Source organism: Hemiscyllium ocellatum, chromosome 4 (genome assembly GCF_020745735.1).
Source record: "Hemiscyllium ocellatum isolate sHemOce1 chromosome 4, sHemOce1.pat.X.cur, whole genome shotgun sequence".
Taxonomy (NCBI): Eukaryota; Metazoa; Chordata; class Chondrichthyes; order Orectolobiformes; family Hemiscylliidae; genus Hemiscyllium; species Hemiscyllium ocellatum.
Genome location: NC_083404.1, coordinates 91916597 through 91940210, shown reverse-complemented (window position 1 = coordinate 91940210; position 23614 = coordinate 91916597). Strand labels below are relative to the sequence as shown.

The 23614-nt window shown below is 38.5% G+C and overlaps 1 protein-coding gene across 6 annotated transcripts; it reads left to right on the top strand.

Annotated features, from left to right (window-relative positions):
• On the top strand, positions 1–23022 carry impa1 (inositol monophosphatase 1). Of its 6 annotated transcripts, XM_060823624.1 has the most exons (10): positions 429–540; positions 5670–5762; positions 6215–6312; positions 9055–9188; positions 9645–9749; positions 9995–10040; positions 11073–11181; positions 13441–13549; positions 17910–18061; positions 19028–23022. In XM_060823624.1, the coding sequence occupies exons 3-10, from the start codon at positions 6232–6234 to the stop codon at positions 19144–19146; spliced, it is 855 nt and encodes a 284-aa protein (XP_060679607.1). In that variant the 5' UTR covers positions 429–540; positions 5670–5762; positions 6215–6231; the 3' UTR covers positions 19147–23022. The 6 variants fall into 6 exon arrangements, with proteins under 6 accessions (XP_060679611.1, XP_060679607.1, XP_060679603.1 ...); XM_060823628.1 differs by lacking the exons at positions 429–540; positions 5670–5762 and adding an exon at positions 1–20; XM_060823620.1 differs by lacking the exon at positions 5670–5762.
• The last annotated feature ends 592 nt before the right edge of the window (positions 23023–23614 follow it).

Genomic DNA, 23614 nt, shown 5'->3' with positions numbered 1-23614 from the left:
CAAGCCACTCAGAAGGCAATGTATGTTATTAATGTATACATTGTACAACTTAGCGCATCCAATTATAGAAATAGCATTAAAGGCATGGATAGGAGGCATAAAGTGCAAATTGTGAATTTAGGTTAGATTACTTACAGGACTGAATTTGAGGTAAATGTTGCCGAAGAGGGGAATTCTCCAGAGGTAGGTTAAAGCACTGGGATTTCTTTGAAAAGAAAACGTAATGCTGTGCATAAGGGAGCTTAGTGCAGTGAGATAAAATATGGTAATGTCTACAAAAAAAGGAAATGAACAATTGCAAGTACGTTATAAATTTCGATTGAATTTAAATTTTCTCAAATTAGGAATAGATTTAAATCTGGAACAATCTGCGTTTCTCTGTCTTCGGAGATTTAGAGACGGTCCCTCTTTATTGCACATGAACGATGGCTGATGCCGGAAGGGGTGGGTGAGCAGAAGCAGGGGAGGTAAAGCAGACTAGGGCCGGCTGTGAGTGAATAGGAACCCGGAGAAGAGAAGCAGACGGGAGCTGGACTCTCGGTGAGATATCTCCCTGGATTAAATGATTCTCTCCCCGAGTTACAACCTGGTACTGGATCTTTAGTGTCCTGTTGTGTTAGAGGTGATTTGCGGCTGCCTCATTCTCTGAGCTGTGAAGGATTTCTAGTTGAAGGCCATTCTGAACTTCCCCACTGCTGCTCCTCCTCTGCTTTATTCTCAAAGGTCTGTTTGTCCTCGATGGGGATGAAGGAGTAAAAATTGATCGAAGATCCCCGGGCCCTTCCAGACCGCTTCTGTCATTGTCCCATGCGCATCGCACCCATTTTACTGAGATATTTCCTGAGAGGTGAATGACCTTGGGCTCCTACCAGAGCTCTGCAGAAGGCCAGGTTAAAACCGAATTGAGATGTCCCTACAGCCATTTGGTAAATTTGTATTCAAAGAATTAAGTTACATTTATGTAACAATTTTCGGGAAAAAGAAAAGTTATGTTTAACATGTATACATTTTATATTGTTTAATGGAACGCGAGTAATGTTGACAACGTCGCAGAGTTGCCCTTTAGAAAGTAATGGTAGATACGTTAATTTGTTGCAGTCCCCGTGGTGTAGACACTACACAGGGCGTTGGTTGGACTCTCGGGTGTTGCATTCATCCATACAAGTGAGAGTTATGCTCCTGATTTGTGCCTTGTAGTTGAAACACAGGTTTTAAGGACAGGGTGAGCTAATCCTTAACTCCTTTTGTAGCTATACTTTCATCTGACTGTTCCAGTTCAGTTTCTGATCAATTTTAACCTCTAGGATGTTGGCAGTGCAAGATTCTGCAAAGAGACTACCATTGAATAGTATGGGGAGATGGTTAAATTCTCTCTTGTTAGATGGTCATTGGCGATTATGAGGTATGAGTGTTAGCTACCACATTTTAGCTTGAGGCTGAATGTTATCCAGCATAAGGACACCTAGTTCTGAGGAGTCACAAATGATGCTTAAAATATGCTGGAGGAAAGGTCATTGATGACAAAACTGTTGATGGTTTGGCCTGTGACACAGATACAAGAACTGCAGTAATGTTTTGTGGCTGCGGTGATGGCTGTCCAAAATCCACAGCCACCTTCCTCTGTTGCCACCACATGCCTTAAGTTCTTACTGCTGTCTGTACATCTCTAGGTTGTGACCCCTTGAGGCTGCTTACAGCATGGTGTGGCATCAGTAAGTGGGGAGTTTCATTGATTCTCAATTACATAAATTTTGCAAAGGCCTATTTGCTGTGTGAAAAATATCATGATGTCAAGGATTGTCACATTTGTCTCAACTCTAGAATTCAGCTGTTTTGACGATAATTCGACCAGGGATGTAATGAGGTCAGGAGCCAGGTTGGTTTGGTAGAACCCAAACCTTGAGCATTAGCGAGCATGTTATTGCTAAGTAAGTATTCCTTCATAAAACTGTTGATCATCGGTTTGTTGATGATCAACAGTAGACTTATGCAGCAGTAAAAAGCCAGATTCAGTTTTTTTTACCGGGGTGTATTAGTCAATTTTCCACATTGCTAGGTAGATGCTCATGTTGTGGCAGCAGTAGAACAGATTGGTTAGGAGTGCAGCTAGTGCTGAAACGTAAATTATACTATTACTTCGTGTATGTTGCCAGGGTCCACATTTTTACAGTATTCAGTATTTGTAAACATTTCTTGGCATCAAATGGAGTGAATCAAATTGGCTGACACTGGCATAAGAATATGAAAAATTGGAGCAGGAGTAGACCAGTTGAGCTATAGGCCTACTCTGCCACTTGTAATGGTCATGGCTATTCTTGAGTTTCAACTCCAGTTTGCCACCCATTTCCAATATCCCTTGATTCTCTGAGAGATTAAAAGTTTGTCTATCACAGTCTTTAATATAGAGAATGATGGAGCGTTCATAACCCTCTGGGATAGAGAATTCCCAAGTTTCTCAACCCTTGGAGTGAAGTAATGTTTCCTTATCTCTGTCAGATTCCTTATCTTAAGTCTGCTTCCATGTTCTTTATACCTCGTCTGTTGTAAACAACTTCTTAGTGTCTACCTGATCAAGCCCTTCTATTTAAACTAAATCCCAAATCATTCACCTAAATGCCAGAGAATCTAGGTCCATGTTAGCCAGTTTTTCATCATAGGAACACCCTTTAATTACAGGGACCAATGCAATGAACCTTTGTTCTATTCTTTCAGTGTAAATATATCCTTCCTTAGTGAGTTTTGAGAAGATTTGTAGCTCAGGTTAAGGTTCTGGATATAGGTTAGCTCGCTGAGCTGGAAGGTTCGTTTTCAGACATTTTGTCACCATACTAGGTAGCATCTTCAATGAGCCTCTGAATGAAGCACTGGTGGTGTAGCCCACTTTCTATTTATATGTTTGAGTTTCCTCAGGTTGGTAATGTCATTTCCTGTGTTAACATCATTTCTAGTGGTGATGTCATTTTCTGTTCTTTTTCTCAGGGGTGGTAAATGGGATCCAAGTCAATCTCCTTGTTGATAAAAGTTCTGGTTGCTTCTCGGAATTCTCGTGCGTGTCTCTATTTGGCTTGTCCTAGGATGGATGTGTTGTCCCGGTCAAAGTGGTATCCTTCCTCATTCGTATGTAAGGGTACGAGTGAGAGTGTGGTTGAAAATGGGTTGCTGGTTAAAGCACAGCAGGTCAGGCAGCATCCAAGGAATAGGAAATTCGACGTTTCGGGCATAAGCCCTACCAGTGAGAGTGGTCTCGTTATGATTGTCCACCATGTTTCAGGATGCAGATGTAGTCAGACTTCAGAACCTTCACCTAGTTTATTGCCTGTGTGATTGTGAAGCCATATCACATGCTGCTTCTGCTATGTGACTTGCATGTAGTCCTCTGTCGCTTTACCAGGCTGACAGTTCATTGTTTGAAATGCTTAATATTACTTGTGGCATGCTATATGGTATTTATCCTTGAACAAGAGCTCCACTTCCCCCAAAAATGTGTTGGTCTTCATTGCTCCATTTTTTGTATTTTTTTTGACAGGATTCTGAAAATAAAATTATCAAATGAAGAAAGTGCATTAAATATCCTGATGCTCATGATTTGTTCTCTAATTGCAGAAAGACTCGTTACTGAATTTTTCTTTCTGGAGAGAAACTTGTAATTTTTTTTAATGGAACAGTTAATTAGGTTTGATTTAGCTAGGCATGAAATGTAAAAGCTGTGTATTAATTATTTCTAAAGAAAGAAAAACTGAATTGCTAAAGTAGAATTGCTAAAGTAAGTATGAATGTTTTGCAGGAGTGCATGCAAGTTCATGACATACTTAAGAAATAGGAACAGGAGTCGGCCATTCGGCCCATCGAGCATACTCTGCCATTCAATAAAATGGATTCGGTCCAGTTACCTGTCTGCTCACTATAACCCTTAATTCCTTTACTGTTCAAAAATCTATCTGTCTTTGCCTTAAAACATTCAACGAGGCAGTCTCAGCTGCTTCACTGAGCAGAGAATTCCACAGATTCACAACCCTTTGGGTGAACAAGTTCCTCCTCAACTCAGTCCTAAATCAGCTCCTCTTTATCTTGAGGCTATGCCCCCTAGTTTTAATTCCACCCACCAGTGGAAATAACCTCCCTGCTTTTATCTTATCTGTTCCCTTTGTAACTTTATATAAGATTCTAAAAGATTTCCCCCCTCATTCTTCTGAATTTCAATGAGTATAGTCCCAACCTATTCAATCTCTCCTCATTAGCTAACTCACTCAATTCCAGAATCAACCTAGTGAACGGCCCCTGCAGCGCAAGTACATCCAGTACTTCAGCCTGTAACCCAATCTAATATATACACAACATACTGTAGACTTGTGACTATAAACATTAGTGAAATATTTCAGTGCAAAATCTAGTGCAGAATTCCCTGAAATGAGTTTACACAGCACCTATAAAGCCATTAGTCCATTTACAAATGTTGCTGCATCTGAATTTGAGTGATGCACTTATCTACTAGAAATGGATAGTAAAACCAACAAAATAATGCTTATGCTGCTCTCATATCTTTTGATGGGTGTCTCTGGTTTATGTACAATTTCACCAACTTAGACAAACAAATAGTCATCGAAATTGCAAACTGCATCAAGTATTTAGCTATGTCCTGTTTATACAAGAAATGTAACCAGTTTAGACCTTATCTGCATCATGCCTTTGCAAATGTCACTGTGTACTTTGCAAGTATTAAATATTCATCAAAAATCCTTTCTGCTATACAATAGCAGTCTTTGTGGAAAGAAATGGTATGTATGAGATGGGTCAACTGAACAATTTCCCTGAAACACAACAGCTTATACAAGTTTTACACAAAGAATATGAGAAGAGATTATAATGATTTTCAACAAGCTAACAAATGTTAAAATGTTTTGTTTTTCTCCATTAACACTCTGTTGGAATACTAAACATTGTGTCAGAAAAGGATTTCTATTTCTTAAAGATAGGAGCCACACATGAGCCTTTAATAAGCTGCAGGTAATAAATTGCATACCCAGATTACGGTCAAGTCTTTGGAAAGATACCTGAACCTATTCGTACATTACCTGTACAACAAGGACATGCCTACTGTACCTACAACTGAAGGTTTAATGCACAGTTTGCAAGCGTGACAACTATTCTTTTCTCTAAGTTGTTGAGGTTAAATCAGAGTCGACTTGCCAGCATGCTCATATTCTGTGACAGAATGAAAAATACAATTGGCACCGTTTTCTCCTGTAGACTCCATTTTTGTAATTGTTCAAAATTTGTCATTCCTTTCATTGTCCTGATGAGTATAACATGAAAAGCTTTGGCAATGTCTTTCTTTTCAGCAATGAAAATATTGGTCATGAGAGGTGATTAGTTTTTACAACTCTTTTCCTCAAAATGCAGTGGAAGTGGAGTCCTTAACATTTTGAAGGCAGAAGAAGATTATTGACAATCTTGCACCTTTTGCTTATTAGGGACAGGCAGTAACATGGGATAATTGGATCGGGTATGATCTTATTACATGGAGAATCAGGCTTGAGGGGCTGTTTCTCCAACTTCTCTTCCTAATGTTTATTTTCATGTAAAATGATTGATAGCAGTTGATGGATCTTTCAGTTTTGTGATTTGCTGTAGTATTTAAATTGCTTTTGATTTCTGTTTACATTTATCAGTTGGAGTACAGTAGGCTGTCATCAAGTAGTGCAGAATCCAGTGCCGGTCAGACTAAATTATGTGCAACTTCAAAATACAGAAATGAAAACTTGGTCAGTGGATCTTGTTTCTGTTATCTTGCAGTGCAGGAAATATTATTACTCAATACAAAAGCAAATGTGGATGTTATTAATGTAGCTTGCAACACAAAGTACAGTGGTTAACTTCATAAGTAGTAAAATTACACAGTTTAATATTGTGCAATATGGGTGAAAAAGAATCCACTAAAACCTTAATTGTACTCTGAGTGCATTACCAAAAACCTTTAAGATCGATTACTATTGTGTGCAGTGGTTAATTTTAGTTTTGATTCTACTGAAATTTTATTTAATTTGTTTTTGCATTTTCTAACAGGTTAGTTAAAATCTCTCATTTCTAAGCTCAGAATGAGTCTGAGCCTGTGACCGTGACTGGTCTTACATGATGATAAAGAACATGATTTGCTTGAGCTGTATGATTGTATAGAACAGATTAATTATTTCAAATTATGAAATTGTTTACGCAGGGATACATGGTTAAAAGATGGCAAACAAGTGTGCAGCATCAGATCCATGGCAAGATTGTATGGAAGTTGCAGTTACTATTGCCCGAAAAGCTGGGGCTGTAAGTAAATTATGGAATTTAAATTCTGAACATTTTCTAAGATCAGTAACACTTGTCCATAAATCCTAAATTGTCCAGAGAAATAAAATACTAGTTTTAAACATTCAACTGGATAAATAGTGTAATAAAATAGCTTTTAAGCTTATGCTTTTGTTTTGTCCATAATATTAGTACAGAATGAAAACATCATCTTCATAAATTGTATCAAACATCCAATTGAGGCCTTTAGTCAAAGTAAACATTCCTTGACTGTCTTGTTCTATGAGTGTAGATTTGTGCTTCCAAGGAACTGTTCTATCATAGAGAAGTTAGATTTTATTTCTTCCCTTGCCGGAAAAGGTAGGTTTAATTTTGGTCTTTCAATGTAATAATCTGGGAGTTTACAGTCTGCTGTGGGGCCAGAGGGCAAACTGATGATGAAGGGGAATGCTGTCACCTTCAGTCTAGCTGCGAGGCAGCTGAGTCCTTTTTAGTAGTCTTTTCACATTCAAGGTATGTGGTGGAGAGACTGAATGGGAGTCTTCTTGTCAGGAAAATATTTTAAGGCTTTTATGTCATTTTTTTCCAGCTCAGGTATTGTCCTTTTTACCTTGAGTTTTGGACGTAGCTATATATGATTTTGAAGTTTGGGACCACGTGAATGGTGTCAATGTTTGCAGATGACACTAAGATGAGTGGCAGAGGAAAGTGTGCAGAGGAACACAAATATTTTAAGTGAGTGGGCAAAGGGCTGACAGATGGAATACATTGTTAATAAATGTGAAGTCATGAACTATGGTAGGAGTAACAGTAAAAAGGATTATTAGTTGAATGGTCAAACATTGCAGCATGCTGCTGTGCAGAGGGACCTGAGAGTCCTGGGTGTCCTTGAGTGTGAATCACAGATGGTTGGTCATAGAGTCACAGAGAAGTACAACACGGAAACAGACCCTTTGGTCCAACTTGTCCATCTCAACCAGATATCCCAACCCAAACTAGTTCCACCTGCCAGCAATTGGACCATATCCCTCTAAACCCTTTCTGTTCATATACCCATCCAGATGATTTTTAAATGTTGCAATTGTACCAGCCTCTACGAATTCCTCTGGCAGCTCATTCCATACATGTACCACCTTCTGCATGAAAACGTTGCCCCTTAGGTCTCTTTTATATCTTTCCCCTCTCACCCTAAACCTATGTCCTCTAGTTCTATTTTGAGTACAGGGAGAGGCTGAATGCTCTGGGGCTATTTTCCCCGGAGCGTTGGAGGCTGAACGGTAACCTTATAGAGGTTTATAAAATTAAGAAGTGTATGGATAGGATGAATAGACAAGGTCTTTTTCCCAGAGTGAAGAGTCCAAAAATGGGAGGTTGGGGGATTAGGTTTAAGGTAAGAGGGGAAACATTTAAAAGGAACCTAAGGTGCATTTTTTTTTCATTCAGGGGATGGTGCGTGTATGGAGTGAGCTGCTGGAGAAAGTGGTGGAGACTGGTACAATTACAGCATTTAAAAGGCATCTGGATGGGTAAATGAATAGGAAGGGTTTAGAGGCAAATGGGAAAAATGCTGGCAAATGGGACTAGATTAGTTTAAAATATCTGCTTGGCCTGGACAAGTTGGACCGAAGTGTGATTTTAAAGGATCAACCATTACACTGACAATATGGTGTTACTGCTTTACACTAGAAATCCAGTCCAATTTTCTTTTAGCACCCATTACATGCAATATTTGAGCAAAAATAATTTTAACATATGTAAAGGAGGTTGACAACTGCACAACTCTAAGGGAGAGCAGCCTCTTTCCATATTGAACTGCCAAAACTTTACATGGTGTGATTCATATATTTGGAAACTGTGAAAATTGGCTATGTATTTTAATAGGTCTGCTGTTAATGTATAAATGTGCAGGAGTACCCACACACGTAATGTTGAAGAACTATGCAAAGAAGGCACCACCATTTTTATCATTTGGTTGGTGCACTGTGTCAGTTATGATGTTTTTGATGCAGCAGTGCACACACATTTTGTTTAGCTTTTGTTTTGTTGCGATTTCTTACCAACAACAAGGAAGCATGAACATATGCTTTTTGAATTTTTAACAAAATGGTAGTTTGTAATTTGAGCATGTGTTCACTCAAATGACTTTGCTAAATTGCACAAGGTTTAGTTGAGCACTTTTCTTTAATTAATCCAAATGTTTAACTTGCCAAGCTTTTAGAAAGTGCCAAGTTGACACAAAAGTATTAAAATGAGGGGGAGAAAAGAACTTACAGGTTAGAAGAAAAAGAGAAAGTATTTTATTCTCAAGAGTTAATGGTAGTTGTTTTTTTTTCCCTGGGATGGGAAATTTCAAGACTAGGAAACACAAATTTAAGGTGAGAAGAGAGATTTAAAAAAAACATATGGGGCAAATTTTTTACACAGTGGGTGGATTGTTTGTGGAATGAACTTCTAAAGGAAGTGGTGGATGCACATACAAAAATTACAACGTATAAAAGACATTTGGATAAGTACATCAGTAGGAAAGATTTGGAAGGATATGGACATGGATGCAGGCAGGTGGGCCTTGTTCAGTTTGGGATGATGGTTAGCATGGACTGGTTGGACTGAAGGGTTTTGTTTCCATGCTGTATGTCTCTATTGCTATAAGTTGAAATGCAAATTCTGTTCCTATAGGAAACTGCAATGTTGAATAACAAGAATGAAAATGAGAGAATTTCATAGGATTCAATTCACTGCTTTTCATTAAATCACTTTTTTTAGGTTATTTGTGATGCTTTGAGAAAAGAACAGACTGTTCAGATTAAAAGTTCTCCTGCAGACTTGGTGACTGAAACCGATCAAAATGTTGAAAAAATGATTATCGGCACGCTAAAGGAAAAGTTTCCTTCTCACAGGTAAAAAATATTGTAATAATCTGAGTACGAGGTGAAATACTAATCATAACTGCACTCAATTAATGTAATACAAAAATATGCTCATTTCTACATTTCTAAATGAAATTTTGTGCATATGCAGTAGTTTGAGATGAGATGCCTTATTACCAATATTAATGGATATTTTCTGTGCCCTGAAGAAACTTTTTCAGTTTCATGGAGATGTTTTGAAAAGACTATAGCAAATTTCTTTTCTTAATAAAAATTGCTGACATAAACTCACATTATTGTTTTTTAGTGAAAATTGCATGTCCTAGTTTGATTATGAAGCATTGAATACTCTTGAGAACTTGCTTTCAAGACCTTAATATGATAATGTGAAGAAAGTACTTGTTGGTGATACGTGAAAATTCTGCACAATTGAAATAAACTATGGCATGTTTAAAAGTTTAATATCTTGCTGTAACTTTATTTCAGTTTTATTGGTGAAGAGTCTGTTGCAGATGGAGCAGCAAGTGTGTTAACAGATAATCCAACATGGATAATTGATCCCATTGATGGTACCACTAATTTTGTCCACAGGTATGACATTTGGCTGGTAAGTCTTTGTGCTTTAGGGCAAATGTGCAGTTTAGAACTGTGTAGATTTGGTAACTGAAATTGATTTTCCACAATATGCTTGAAGAATGTTGTCTGAACATGGTTCTTTATTTCTAAGTATCATCGATGAACCTTTAAAACACTTTACTTGGAAACTTTAAGATGATTGAGAAACTAGCAAGAGTAGATATTGATCATTGAACTGAAGTAATTCTGTTTTTTTTCAGGTTTCCCTTTGTAGCGGTATCTATTGGCTTTTCTGTGAACAAACAGGTTACACATTTTTCTTGTATTCATTTAAATTTTTTCTGTTCTGAATATATTCTGTAGCATTAAATCATTCAATATTGGGAAGCAATTGGGATAATACTAAATAGTGAGAAAGTTTTAATGTATGTAATGTGGCACATGTTTCACACATCTTGAGATTAACTGTATCTTGTCTACATTGGCATCATGTCCAACAGCAACTTGAATTTAAAATTCTCTTTTTCTGTATTCAAAATCTCCTTGGCTTGGAATCATAATATCTTTAGAACATAGAACAGTATAGCACAGTACAGGCCCTTTAGCCCTCGATATTGTGCCGGCCTTCTGTCCTACTTTAAGATCAGACTAACCTACATACTCTTCTTTGTACTAACTTCCATGTGCCTATCCAAGAGTCGCTTAAGTGTCTCTATCTTTAAGATTGTGATTTTTTTTTGAATTCTCTATCCAAAAGTGTTATGGATGTCGCATTACTGAGTATATTTAATATTGAGTTTTGATGTCACAAGGTATTGAAAGATTTGGGGCTATCAGTGGGGAAGTGAAATAGTGATAATATCAGCATTGGGCCATATTGAATGATGGAGGATGCTTGAGAAGTTGAATGGTCTACATGCCCTCTTTTCATCTGTTTATGTCCTCTCCTCATGTTCTGCATCCCTCCATGAACTCTGCATTCCTCTAACTCAAGCCTGTTGTGCATTCCCATTCATCTTACCCTGCCATTGATAGCTATGTCTACAATCATCCAAACTCTAAGGTCTGGAGTTCCCTCAATGAACTGTTATATCATTTTATGTTGCTCCTTGGTAAAACACTTGGCTATTGGCTGTAATGAGCTTTGTTTTGATTGGTATCAGATCTTAGCTAATTAATTTAATGCGAAGCAGCTTTGTGTTTGTTACTGTGTTAAAATAACTTTATAAATCTAAGTTATTATTGAATTGTGTCTCCACATGGTAATTTTAACAAATTAAGCAAATAAATTTCCTAATGTACTGAGTATCTCATTTCCTATTGATTGATTGCATGTAGAGTGAAATTGGCATTGTATATAGCTGTATGGAAGACAAGATGTACACAGCTCAAAGAGGGCAAGGTGCATTCTGCAATGGGCAACAATTGAAAGTGTCTGGACAAGAAGGTGAGTTGGTTAGTATCTTTGGATTGCTTCTGGTTGTGGGGATGGTCAATTACCATGGCATCTCTGGTAAGTAATTATGAAGAGTTAAGTTTGAGACTCCCTCATGTTGAGGCTTCAAAAATGAAATTGGGTCATCAAAGATACAGGTACCCAAATGTGATATTGAGATAGGTCGAAGAAAAGAGGAAATAGGGTGGAGTTATGAACAGTGCTCACAATTATGTCAAAATGGCAGATTTTAATTTCAACCTTCATGATTGCTGATTAGATTACATTAGATTCCCTATAGCATGGAAACAGGCCTTTCGGCCCAACAAGACCACACCGACCGAAGAGCAACCCACCCAGACCCATTCACCCCGACTAATGCACCTAACACTGTGGACAATGTAGCATGGCCAATTCACCTAACCTGCACATCTTTGAATTGTGGAAGGAAACCAGAGCACCCGGAGGAAACCCACACAGGCACTTGTGTGGAGTTTGCACAGTCACCCAAGGTGGGAATTCAACCCGGATCCCTGGCGCTGTGAGGCAGCAGTGCTAACCATTGAGCCACAATGCTGACCACAAATTACAATAATAATAATCTTTTAATTTAAATAAAATGCTTATTAAAATTGTTGTGTTGGTTTTGAAGTGGCATCCTGAATTTGCTTGTTTTTTGCTCGGCGACATTAAATTTAACAGAAACATACCCAGTCTTTGTCATCAAAAAAGATGTTTCTCCCATTTTTGGGGATTCAAAAGAATGTTTTAATTTAAAAATTGTTGGCCATCGCCTAGACAACATAGAGAGTTTGTAACTACCTCTCTGAGCAGTTGTAAATTGTCACAGGCAGAAATTTGGTGGAATATGTTTTTTTCTTTTTTCGGTAGTGCAGGATCTGGAGTATTTTGCAGAGTGGGAATTTATGTACTGTAGTTGTATGTCAGTCAATAATCTGTCATAGATTTACATGCGCCTTTTTTTAATTTCAGGTTTCTTTTGTGGGCAGGTGTGTTGATTTACATTCATCTGTGCAGATGCAAATATTCTCTCCAGTGACTCTATGACTAAATAATGACACTGTTAAGACTTGACCTTATGGTTAGAGTTCAGTTTCAATTTCTAATCATTTTAAGTTAGCATACCTTGCATCCCAAATGGAAACTTATTTCAGATGGACTGCTGCTCCTTTATGTAGCACATATTCTCAGGACGTCCAGGAGAATTTCTCAGCCAATGAATCACTTTCTTGAAATATATTTCATTTGGAAATTCTACATCTGACAAGCCAACTGTGTTAACACTATCATCTCAGGGACTGCAGAGGCAGAAAGCAAGCAGAAATATTGCTTTGATTAAGCCAAAGAGTTGAGCAATAGATTTGGCTGTATCTGGGGGATATGATTTAAACTGGTCCCTATTATGTCGGTTAACACTGCCTCCAAATTGCATACAGTAAACTCCCACAAATGAGGCATATCAGTATGAGATTTTATTTATTTATAGCTCTCACGTCATTTTATAGTATAAATTTTCTTTTCACCCTTTAATGATCTTCATCCAAAAACTGACAAACTAATCACCTCGTTTTTATTTAGAGTATTAGTAGATTTTGTTGTTTGTTGAGATCCACATTTTATTGAATTTACTTGTGGGATGTGGATATGAGATTTATTGCCCTTGAGCAGATGGTGGTGAGCGGCCATCTTGAATCTCTGCAGTCCATATGCTATAGGTAGAGTCACAATGTTATTAGGGAAGAAATTCCTAAATTTTCACCAAACAACAATGAAGGAAGAATATTTCCAAGTCAGAATAATGGCTTGGAGGAGAACTTGCAGGTGGTGGTGTTCCTATATATCTGCTGTCTTTGTCCTTCTAGACCGAAGTGATAACTGGTTTGGAAGGTACTGTTGAAGAATCTTTAGTGATTTTCTATAGTGTATCTTGCTGATGGTGCACACTTGTGCGACTGACGTCGATGGTGGAGGGAGTAGATGTTTCTGGATGTAGTCCACAAGTCGGCTGCTTTGTCCTAGAGGGTGTCAACCACTGAAAAAATAAACCAAAGATGCACCGATCATAATAATCCACAAAGGAATTAGGAGGTGTGAATACGCCTTGTGCTCTTTTCTTATAAGTCAGGTTAATGCTGATGCAACATCTATAAGTTGCTGAGTAGCTGCCTGTATACATGCCCAGGAGTAGATATTCATCATGCCACACTTTTAGTTGAATAATTGATTTTTTTTTGCCTTTTAAATTTGTAGACATCAGCAAAGCTCTTATAGTAACTGAGCTTGGGTCAAATCGCACACCCGAAGTCTTGAAGACAGTTCTTTCAAACATGGAAAAACTAATCTCAATTCCAAGCCATGGGTAGGTGTCCTAACTTCTTATGTCATTTGTGAAAGTTAACTTCTATGTTTGTGAACTGTGGTTTATTCAGCTAATGCTTTACCTAGAACAGATGAAACATTTACAGCTTTCTTTGCTAGAAACTCCTAGAATGAATTAAGGTTACACTTCTGAGACTAGTTTTAGTCCAGTCTAGACTTGTGGGGTGAATGTCCATTATTTGTGGAACGTTGAGGTCCTTTTGGAAATGTGTTTTTGTTGTCTCAAAATCGACATTGAGGTATGCATTAAAAGTAAGAGGGTGGAGACTATTGGTACAGGAGGAAACATCGGACAGGTGTCTCCAAACTTGAATTTTAAAAACCTTATGATGTTCAAAAGCCAGTCATTTTGACTTCGGGAAAAATGAAGTTGGGAAGAGGGTGAAGTCATTGTTATGATTAGATTAGATTAGATTACTTACAGTGTGGAAGCAGTCCCTTCGGCCCAACAAGTCCACACCAACCCGCCGAAGCACACCCACCCAGACCCATTCCCCTACATTTTACCCCTGCACCTAACACTACAGGTAATTTAGTATGGCCAATTCACCGTTATGAATCAAATATGTGAGAGAATGCAGTTTTGAGCTGGTAGATAAGTACAAGAGGATCTACCATGGAAAATAAATGTATTTCTGATATCAATATTGACAATACATGTGGGGAGGAAGGTGTTTTTAGAACTTGAGAGACCCATATGGAGAATTGTAGAATCCCTACAGTATGGAAGCAGTCTATTCAGCCCGCAAAGATCCTTTGAAGAGCGTTCACCTCCCCTACATGACCCCTGCAGTTTCCATGACTAAACCATTCGAGCCTGCATATCCCTGCATGTTATAGGCAATTTAGCATGGCCAATCCACCTAACCTGCACATCTTTAGACTGTTGGGAAAAAACTGGAGTACCTGGAGGAAACCAACACAGACTATGGAATAACATGCAAACTCCACGCAGTCAGTCTCCTGAGGTTAGAATTGAATCTGGGTCCCTGGTGCTGTGAGGCAGCAGTGCTAACCACTGGGCCACAGTGCTGCCCCAGTGACTAGGTGGAGCCAGGAGAAAAGGGAAGAGAGTTTTGATAGTCGAGGTAAATTTAAGATGTGAGCTGACTTTTTTGTAAGTACTATCCAGAAAAGTGCCAGATGTGTTTGATGAGTGAATCTCTATGCAGAGGAGCAGTGTTTAAAGCTAGAACACACTCTGCCTTTTCGAGGCAGATTTAACGATATAGTTCATGTGAGAGTTTAAGTTGAGTTCAGTTGTTATTGAGGTCAAAGGTGTCCAGGGTTTTTTCAATAATCATTCATTAGGATTTTGGTATAATTATCTGGGCCAGCATTTATTGTCACTCTTGAATGCTTGATGCTGCAGTCCATTTGCTGTAAATAGTCAAGGAGGGTGGGAGGTCCAGTGACATTAAAGGAATGGCAATATATTTCCAAGTGAGGATGTTGAGTGGCTTGGAGGGGAACATGTAAGTGGGGTGTTGTCATGTATCTGCTGTTCTGTCCTCCCAAATGGATGTGGTGGTTTTGGAAGGTGATGTCTAAGGAGCCTTGGTGAATTTCTACAGTGCAGCTTCTGGATGGTACACACTCCTGCTGCTGGGCATCAGTGGTGATGATTGAATGTTTGCAGTTGTGGTACCAGTCAAGCACTGCTCTGTCATGGATGGTGTCAAAAGTCTTGGGTATTTCTGGAGTTACACTCTTTCCAGCAGGAGCAGAGTATTCCATCGCACTCCTGACTTGTATCCTGTAGACAGATGGCTTTGGGAATTAAAGAGCTGAGTTATTCACTGTGGGATTAGTAGCCTCTGACCCGCTTTTGTAGTCATTTTAGTTATATGGATAATTCAGTTTCGGGTCAATGGTAATGCCCAGAATGTTATTAAGTGGAGATTCAGTGATGATAACGTCATTGAATGTAAAGGGACACTGGTTAGGTTCTGCTCTTTTGGAGATGGTCAGTGCCTGGCACTTGTTTGCCACAACTGTTACTTGCCACTTGTCCACCCAAATCTAGACGTTGTCCAGATCTTGATGCATTTGGCCACAGTCTGCTTCAGTATCTAAGGAGTCACGAATGGTGCATTGTACTATCATCCGTGAACATGCAATTTTCACCTTACAAAAGCTGAAGATGTTTGGAACAGGACATGACGCTGAGAGTTCCTGCAGAGATGTGCTGGAGTTGAGATGACTGACCTCCAACAATCACAACTATCTTTCTTTGTGTCAGTTATTGCTCCAACTTGTGGAGAGGTTTGACCTGATTCCCATCGATTCCAGTTTTGTTCGGGCAGCACGCTTGGTCAAATGTGGCCTGAATATCAAAGGCAGTCACTCTCTCCTTTCTGGAATTCAGCACTTCTGTCCATGTTTGAAATGAGGCTGTAATGAGGTCAGGAGTCCAGTGGCCCTGCAGAGCCAAACTGGAGCACAAGTCTATTCTGGATTCTTGTCAGACTCCATCTTACAGTATCCAGTTCCACCAACATTTCTGGGTGTCACATGGAGTGAATTTGCATTGGCTGAAGAATTTCAAAAATAACTGACCTAAGCATGGATTTGCCAAAGGAAGGAAGTGGCAAGTTTTGTTTGAGCTTGCAAGACATCAATAAATCGTACTTGAAGAATGGATTGAAGATGTTTTGTTGCTGCTTCTAGTATGGATGACATTAGAATAGTATGTATGGAGTGGGTCGTGAGAGGAAGTGGTGGAAGCTGGTACAATTACAACACTTTTTTTTTAAAAGGCTTCTGGATAAGTATGTGATTAAGAAAGATTTAGAGGGATATGGCCAAATGCTGGCTAATTGGACTAGATCAGTTTAGTGTATCTGGTCAATTATGGAAGGGTTGGACTGAAGGACCTGTTTCCCTGCTGTGTAAGTCTGACTCATCTATGCACAGGCAGTAAGTTGGTGAAAACAGAAGTTTGATTCTAAGTTGAGCCCCACTGTCTTTACGTCAAATACCTTTCACACTAGTTTTTCCCACCAAACAAGATAACACATTTCATTGATAAGGGTGAAATTCGATCACTTTCACAGCTTTACAAGCCATCAAAAGAAACTTATTTGGATTTAACAAGTCATGACCTCATCCTTAACCCTATCATATAATTTGTCACTGTCACTATCCAAAGGAGAAAGTGAGGACTGCAGATGCTGGAGGTCAGAGCTGAAAAATGTGTTGCTGGATTCTCCTGCTCCTTTGATGCTGCCCAACTTGCTGCGCTTTTCCAGCAACACGTTTTTCAGCACTGTCACTATCCAGGCTATTTATTAAGCAGTGGAGCTGCAATTCTTTATTTTTGTGAATTAACACTAACCACGTTTTATAACCTCTCATATGGGTGTGTTTAACATATAATAAGAATTACCTGAAAGAGTATTAATTGTTATGGAATCATGCTTTGTTTTGGTTCTTCCTAAACTGTAAACTTTGGGTTGGTTGTTACTCGATGTCTCTCATCCTTTGAAGGGTATTCTTTATCAAACTGTCTCTGTACAAAGATATGCAGCTGTGTGTTTGTGATAGGACTCTTTGTGTATTAATTGTCAGGCTTTTTTTGAGTATCTTAATCTTGTTCCTTTTGAATTTAACCTATTCACAAAAATTGCCCTGATTTATGATCTCCCTTTTTAGTACTAAACAGCTATTGCTTCATCTAAAAGAAACCTTCTACGTTATCTTCATGTCAACTAAACATCCACGGATGGCCATTTTGTGTCCACCTTCAGCCATGGGCTGCCCAAACACATCCTCAGCAGTTAGCTTTCCACCATTCATGAATTATCTGCAAACTTTGCTATTGTATGCTCATTTTGCTCATTCAAGTTATTAACATATTGTAACTATTTGTGGCCCCAGCACTGATACCTGTGGCCCTTCACTAGTTACAGGTTGTCATCCTGAAAGTGCCCTGTTATGACTTTGCTCCTCCATATTTTTGTAATCTCTTCCAGTCCCATAACTCTGAGGCACCTGCACCAATATAACTCTGGCTTCTTGAGCATCTTGGATTTAAATCATTACACAATTGGTGCCCGTGCAAGGCCCCATGCTCTGGAATTTCCTCTCTGCCCACTTTTCTGTCCTCTGTTAAGACACACTCCTTAAAATCACAACCTTTGACCAAGCTTTAACCATCTAATCTAATATTCTCATATGCTTAATGTTGTAAAGCTCTTGTAAAGTGCATTTGAATGCCTTCTACTGTTAGATGTGCTGTAAAACTATTTCAAACCTTGCTGGTAATGAATGCCATTTATTCAGAGAGCTCTCATATTAGATGACTTCATCATTTTATACACTTTCTGAATGTGTTTTAGAGTTCGAGCTCTGGGAACTGCAGCTGTAAACATGTGCATGGTGGCAACTGGTGGTGCAGACGCCTACTATGAGATGGGTATTCACTGCTGGGACATGGCAGCAGCCACACTAATCGTTTCTGAGGCTGGTGGTGTTGTGCTGGATATATCAGGTAGTTTTGGGACAGTGGTTCACAATTATGCACATAATTTCAACTTGTAAGTTTGGATTTTGCCAAGATATGAATGGATTCAAATTATTTTTTGAGAAAGGAAAAAAATACTTTCAGATTTAGCGTATTTGAACCAAAGTGTCTTGTGAGGTAATACTCAAGAGTAGGTAAGAGTCAACCACATTTTTTTTATGGCTCTGGAGTCATACATAGGCCAGACCAGGTAAGGGTAGTAGATTTCCTTACCTGAAAGTAAATTAGTGAACCCATTACTCTTAATAGATTTCAATTCCAGATTAATTTATCAAATTTGAATTCCTCCCGTGTTGACATGAGATTTGAACTCTCATCCCTGACCATTAGTCTGGATCTCTGGGTTGCTAGTCCAGTACTTTATTTATCCATACCTTTGCCAACTACAGCCTTGTCTATTCCAATGTCTGCTAGAAGGCTTCCAATCCACTGTAAGCTTCACTTAATCAGAAACCTTGCTGCTCTGGTATCATAATGTTTTGCTCAACATCGCTCACATCCTCCTAGAGTTATAACAGTTCCAGGGCTTCCAGTGCCTCAAATTTAAAATTCTCATCCTTGTGCTGAGCTCCTCCCTGAGAAAGTCACTGGTCATTGCTAAAATCTGATGGTGACTCAACAACTATTTTTCTGATGATGTGCATAAGGATAGCTTTCTTTATAATAGTGCTATATAATTGGAAATTGTCTTCCTCATTTAATGCGTTCAACATGGTATAAAATAGCAAGTACGTTAACAATTTTTGGAACAAGATCCATTATCTATTGCAATATATGCATTGTCGATAGAACTACATTTATAGATAATTTTAATTCTATTCACAATTTTTTTATGTCTTTAAAGATTACTTTGAGTCATATTTAAAGATGAACTACATCTATGAAACACAATGTTATATCCTTCTTCATTTCATGACATTTATTTTATTTTAGGAGGACCATTTGATCTGATGTCACGCAGAGTGATTGTTGCAAGTAGCAGAGCTATTGCAGAGAGAATAGCAAAAGAAGTACAGATAATCCCCTTTCAGAGAGATGATCAGACGGAATGAGAATATATTACTCTATAGAATGTTTTTAATATTTTTACTCTGACTTTAAATAGATTTTCACTTTCATTTGCAAACGTTATAGGAATATCTCTGAACTCGTCAAGTGAAATTGATAAACTGCTCAAGTCAATTTCAGTTGCTGATGTACCTGGTGCTGCAACACAATATTTGTCAATATTTTACAGTAAAAGATTTTCCAGTTTCTGTGGAAGCTGATCAGAAACTGATGGATTTAAATGCAACTAGAATTTGAATTATTGCTACCAGTAGTCTACATGAACATTTCCTTGCTTGCTATCTGTTGAAGTACGTGAACACATTCCTTGATTGTTTTGATAATGAATGTTAAAGAGAGCATAAATTGAATGCAACCAATATATTATTTTGGGGTAGAGTTTCTGCTTTGGACACAGTGCAGAATTGCACTAATTCAAATAAAGTGCAGGTAATAATCCAGCTAATTGACATAAGTATTGCCTAAAATTGCATCTATTTTAATAATTATTTTCTTTAGTTTTTACTCAAACTTATTTGTATATTGACAAGTCCAAATTTTATCATGAAGCAACAAAATTGGACTGTTGTGATTGTAATATTTTTAAATAAATTTTTTTAGAAGGTATTTGTTGTATTTGAATTCTAACCTTATGCAGTTTGATTGTTTATCACAATAAACAAGCACTTTAATCGGTGTCCAGTCAAGATGTGAATAAGCTGAGTTTTTAGGATAATGGAAATGAGTTCCCAAAAGTGTAAAGGATAATTTGTTTGTGCAAGGGAATGTTGCCTCCTTATATAACGTATGAACATTGATAGAGAGGTAAAGGAGCTAGGATTCATCTGGCCTTTTTTTCACACCCCTGTGATACAGGTACTTGCAATACAGTGATTTTTTGGGTGTTATGTTAATTTTGGGTGAATTGGGTGGGGAAAACCTGACGTGTGCACACAAATGGAAACTCTACCCCTCTATATAATAACAAATGATTTGACATTTGCATCTATTCCATTTAAGTACATGGCAACGTCTAGGTATTTTGAAACTCGTGACAAATGCTTTAAGCTGAATTCTTAATTTCATCCACACCTCTTTGCAAGTTGGAGAGTTTTGTTGTCACTATCTGTGTGAAGTTTGCTTGTTCTCTCCATGTCTATGTGGATTTCGTCTGGGTGCTCCAGTTTCCTCCCACAGTCCAGAAATGTGCAGGTTAGGTGGATTTCTGTGGGAAGTGCAGGGTTGTGGATAGACTGAGGAGTCTGGGTGAGATGCTCTTTGAAGAGTCAGTGTGGACTTGCTGGACTATTTCCACACTGTAGGGATTCTATAGAAATAAAAATTAGCCCCATTCCTTTAAGTTTAGAATCTGACTTCTAAACTGAACTTTTGTCTTTCGTCAATTTAACTTGTACTGAGTACTCTGCCTGAACCAGCATGCTTGTTTTACCAGTGCTACCCAGTTTACTCTTGTACACCCAGGCTATATAGAATTGAATGCAGTGGTTTGTATGCTTTTCAAATTGCATGCATAAATTCAGCCTTCAACTAACCACTCTTGCCTCTGCAGAACTGAGGGGTCTAGGGAAATCTGAGTATTCTGGTATGTGAAGCAAAAATGTTATTATGCAGATACAGCACGTGATTAGGTAGCATTGTGTTCCCAGTTATTACAAGAGGAATGGATTATAACAATAAAGATGTTTTGATTCTGTTGTGCTGGGCAATCATGAGACTTCAGCTGGAATACAGAATACATATTTTGGATTTTTGTTTAAGACAGGACATAAATGCATTAGAAAAAATTCACTCAAATGATGACAACATCCTTGCAATCCCAGGTTATCTTAAGAAGAAAGGTCAGATAGACTCGACCTGTATAAGAGTTTGGAAGAATGGCAAGTAATCTTATTGTAACATAGATGATCCTGAGGGAACTTGGGTTAGATGTCTGAATGGGTGTTTTCTCTACAGAATCATAGAATCCCTAGAGTGTGGAAGTAGGCCCTTCAGGTCCATGCTGATCGTCTGAAGTGCATCCTACCAAAACCCCCATGTCTGTACCCTTCATTTCCTGTTGCCAATCCACCTAGCCTGCACTTCTTTGGAATGTAGGAGGAAACCAGAACATTCAGAGGTAACCCACACTGACACTGGGAGAATGTCAAACTCCCCACAGCCAGTCAGCTGAAGCTGGAATCAAACCCAGGCAGCAGTGCTAACCACTGAGCTCGTAAAAACAATCCAACAATAAATATCAATAATGACACAGAGTATCCTCTTTCATATTGGAAGTAGTATGATATACAAAACAATCTAACCTGGAGCTAATGGGTCAATTTACCTCCTAACTGATGCTGTGGTATTGGCTGGATCTTTGTGTTAGTTTGGGGTCATTAAGCTTTTGAGACATGTTTCTTTCAAGATTCTCAAAGAAAGAAAATCTGCTTGTGGTAGCCATAAGTAAAATTTGAGTGCTAGCAATAGCACAATTGCTGCAGTGCCCATCAGGGGTGGGAACCACATTAAAAGACATGTGTTTCAAAACGTCTGCATCAAGTTTCATTGAAGATGTTGAATTTAAGTACTTGGGAATTCATTTGGATGGAGAAGAAATGGCTGAAGCCCAAGATCTCTCCACTTCCCTTCATTCCTTTCCATCAATATCCCAGAAACAACTGCCAAACTTCACCTGCCTGTTCTGGGAGGTGGGTGGAGAGACGGGGGAAAAATAGCCCTGAAATGCAAAATCCAACTTTGTGAGCAGGAGTGGCAGGTGAGAGAGAAAAAGAGAGATCAGAGATGAGGAATGCCTAGAATAAAAATGTTGAGGTAAAACAAAGCATCATTACATTTTTTTCCACAATTTCTTTGAGTTACAAAACAACCTTAAGTGAGGAAGAAGGCTGATAATCAGGAATCATGCATTCAGGCAAAGTCTTTTTGCCATGGGAGAGAGCATTTTGGATGTCCAGTGCCATGAGTATGGGCTGGAATAACTGGAGATTGGAGGTCATGTGATGAAACCTCCAGGAATGTATCCAAGCGGTTATAAACAATAGGATGGAATAATGATGTGGCCCTTTTTTTCATGTTCCTATCCTACCAATATTCAGATAAAATTCAGCATTAATTATCATTTGGAGAAGTGAATATTCCTAGTGCACCTTCCATGAGAAAAATCATTTTACATAAATAATAACAGGACAGACAGTACTAATCCTAGAGATGTTAATTTTACAGAAAACTATCCAGGTCTTTAATAATATAAAAATATACTGATATCAAACCAGAGGGCACAGCAAAAGGAATACCCCATGTTCTCCTGAGTTATGCTAACCACTACCTCACGTGTAGAAATATAACAACTGGCATATATTAAACAGCTTTAATGTGTTAATGCATGTTGTGTTTCACAGGAATATTACCTGGCGAAATTTGACATTGAATCAGAAAGATCTAGAAGGACAGTTGACAAAAAGCTGGTCAAAAAGATTTTTTTTTGTTTAGAAGGTCTTAAAGTAGTCCAAGGTTTTAGGAAGGGAATTCCAAAGCTTGGGCCTGAAGGTGAAATGAATATTGAATGAAGTAAATTGCAATGCACAAAAATCAGGAATTGTTGGAATGCAGAGTCCTTGATGTGTCGTAGGACTGGAGGAAGGTTTTAGGGACTTAAGGTTTTCAAAACATTTGACCACAAAGATGAGAAATTTTTGTTTAAGATGTTACTGAATTAGGAGCCAAAGTGGGTTTTCCACATTCTGCACAGAACTACGTACAATTGGGCTGTTAACGGAAACTCATGTTAAGGATGAGGATGTAAATGTAGATTATTGTTACACTATTATGTACAACTTCCATAAAATATTAAATTATAATACTGTTGCACTGTAACTGTTAAAGGTTTGCCTGAATGTGTAAATTTGTAAACTTAAAATATGGAGTGGGATGTGGGATTGCTGGTTACACTGTAGATTATAGTAGTGACATCAACACTGCACTCAGCTTCTCCGTAATGTTTAATTTATATTGTGTTTGGGGTGGGGGGGTATGGGGTCTGGCAGGAAATTGTTTGCTTTTATCCAGGTAGGACACTTTCCTATAATTGGGGTTTTGTTCACAACTCGTCAATTATCAGATTACTTAGCGTGGAAAAAGGCCCTTCGGCCCAACAAGTCCACATTGACCTGTTCCCCTACATTTACCCCTTCACCTAACACTACAGGTAATTTAGCATAGCCAATTCACCTAACCTGCACATTTTTGGATTGTGGGAGGAAACCGGAGCACCCGGAGGAAACCCACGCAGACACGGGAAGAATGTGCAAACTCCACACAGCCAGTTGCCTGAGGATGGAATTGAACCCGGGTCTCTGGTGCTGTGAGGCAGCAGTGCTAACCACTATGTCACTGCGCCGCCCACAAAATTTGAAAAATTCTCAAACATTTTGGCTCTGACCATTTAAAAAGATG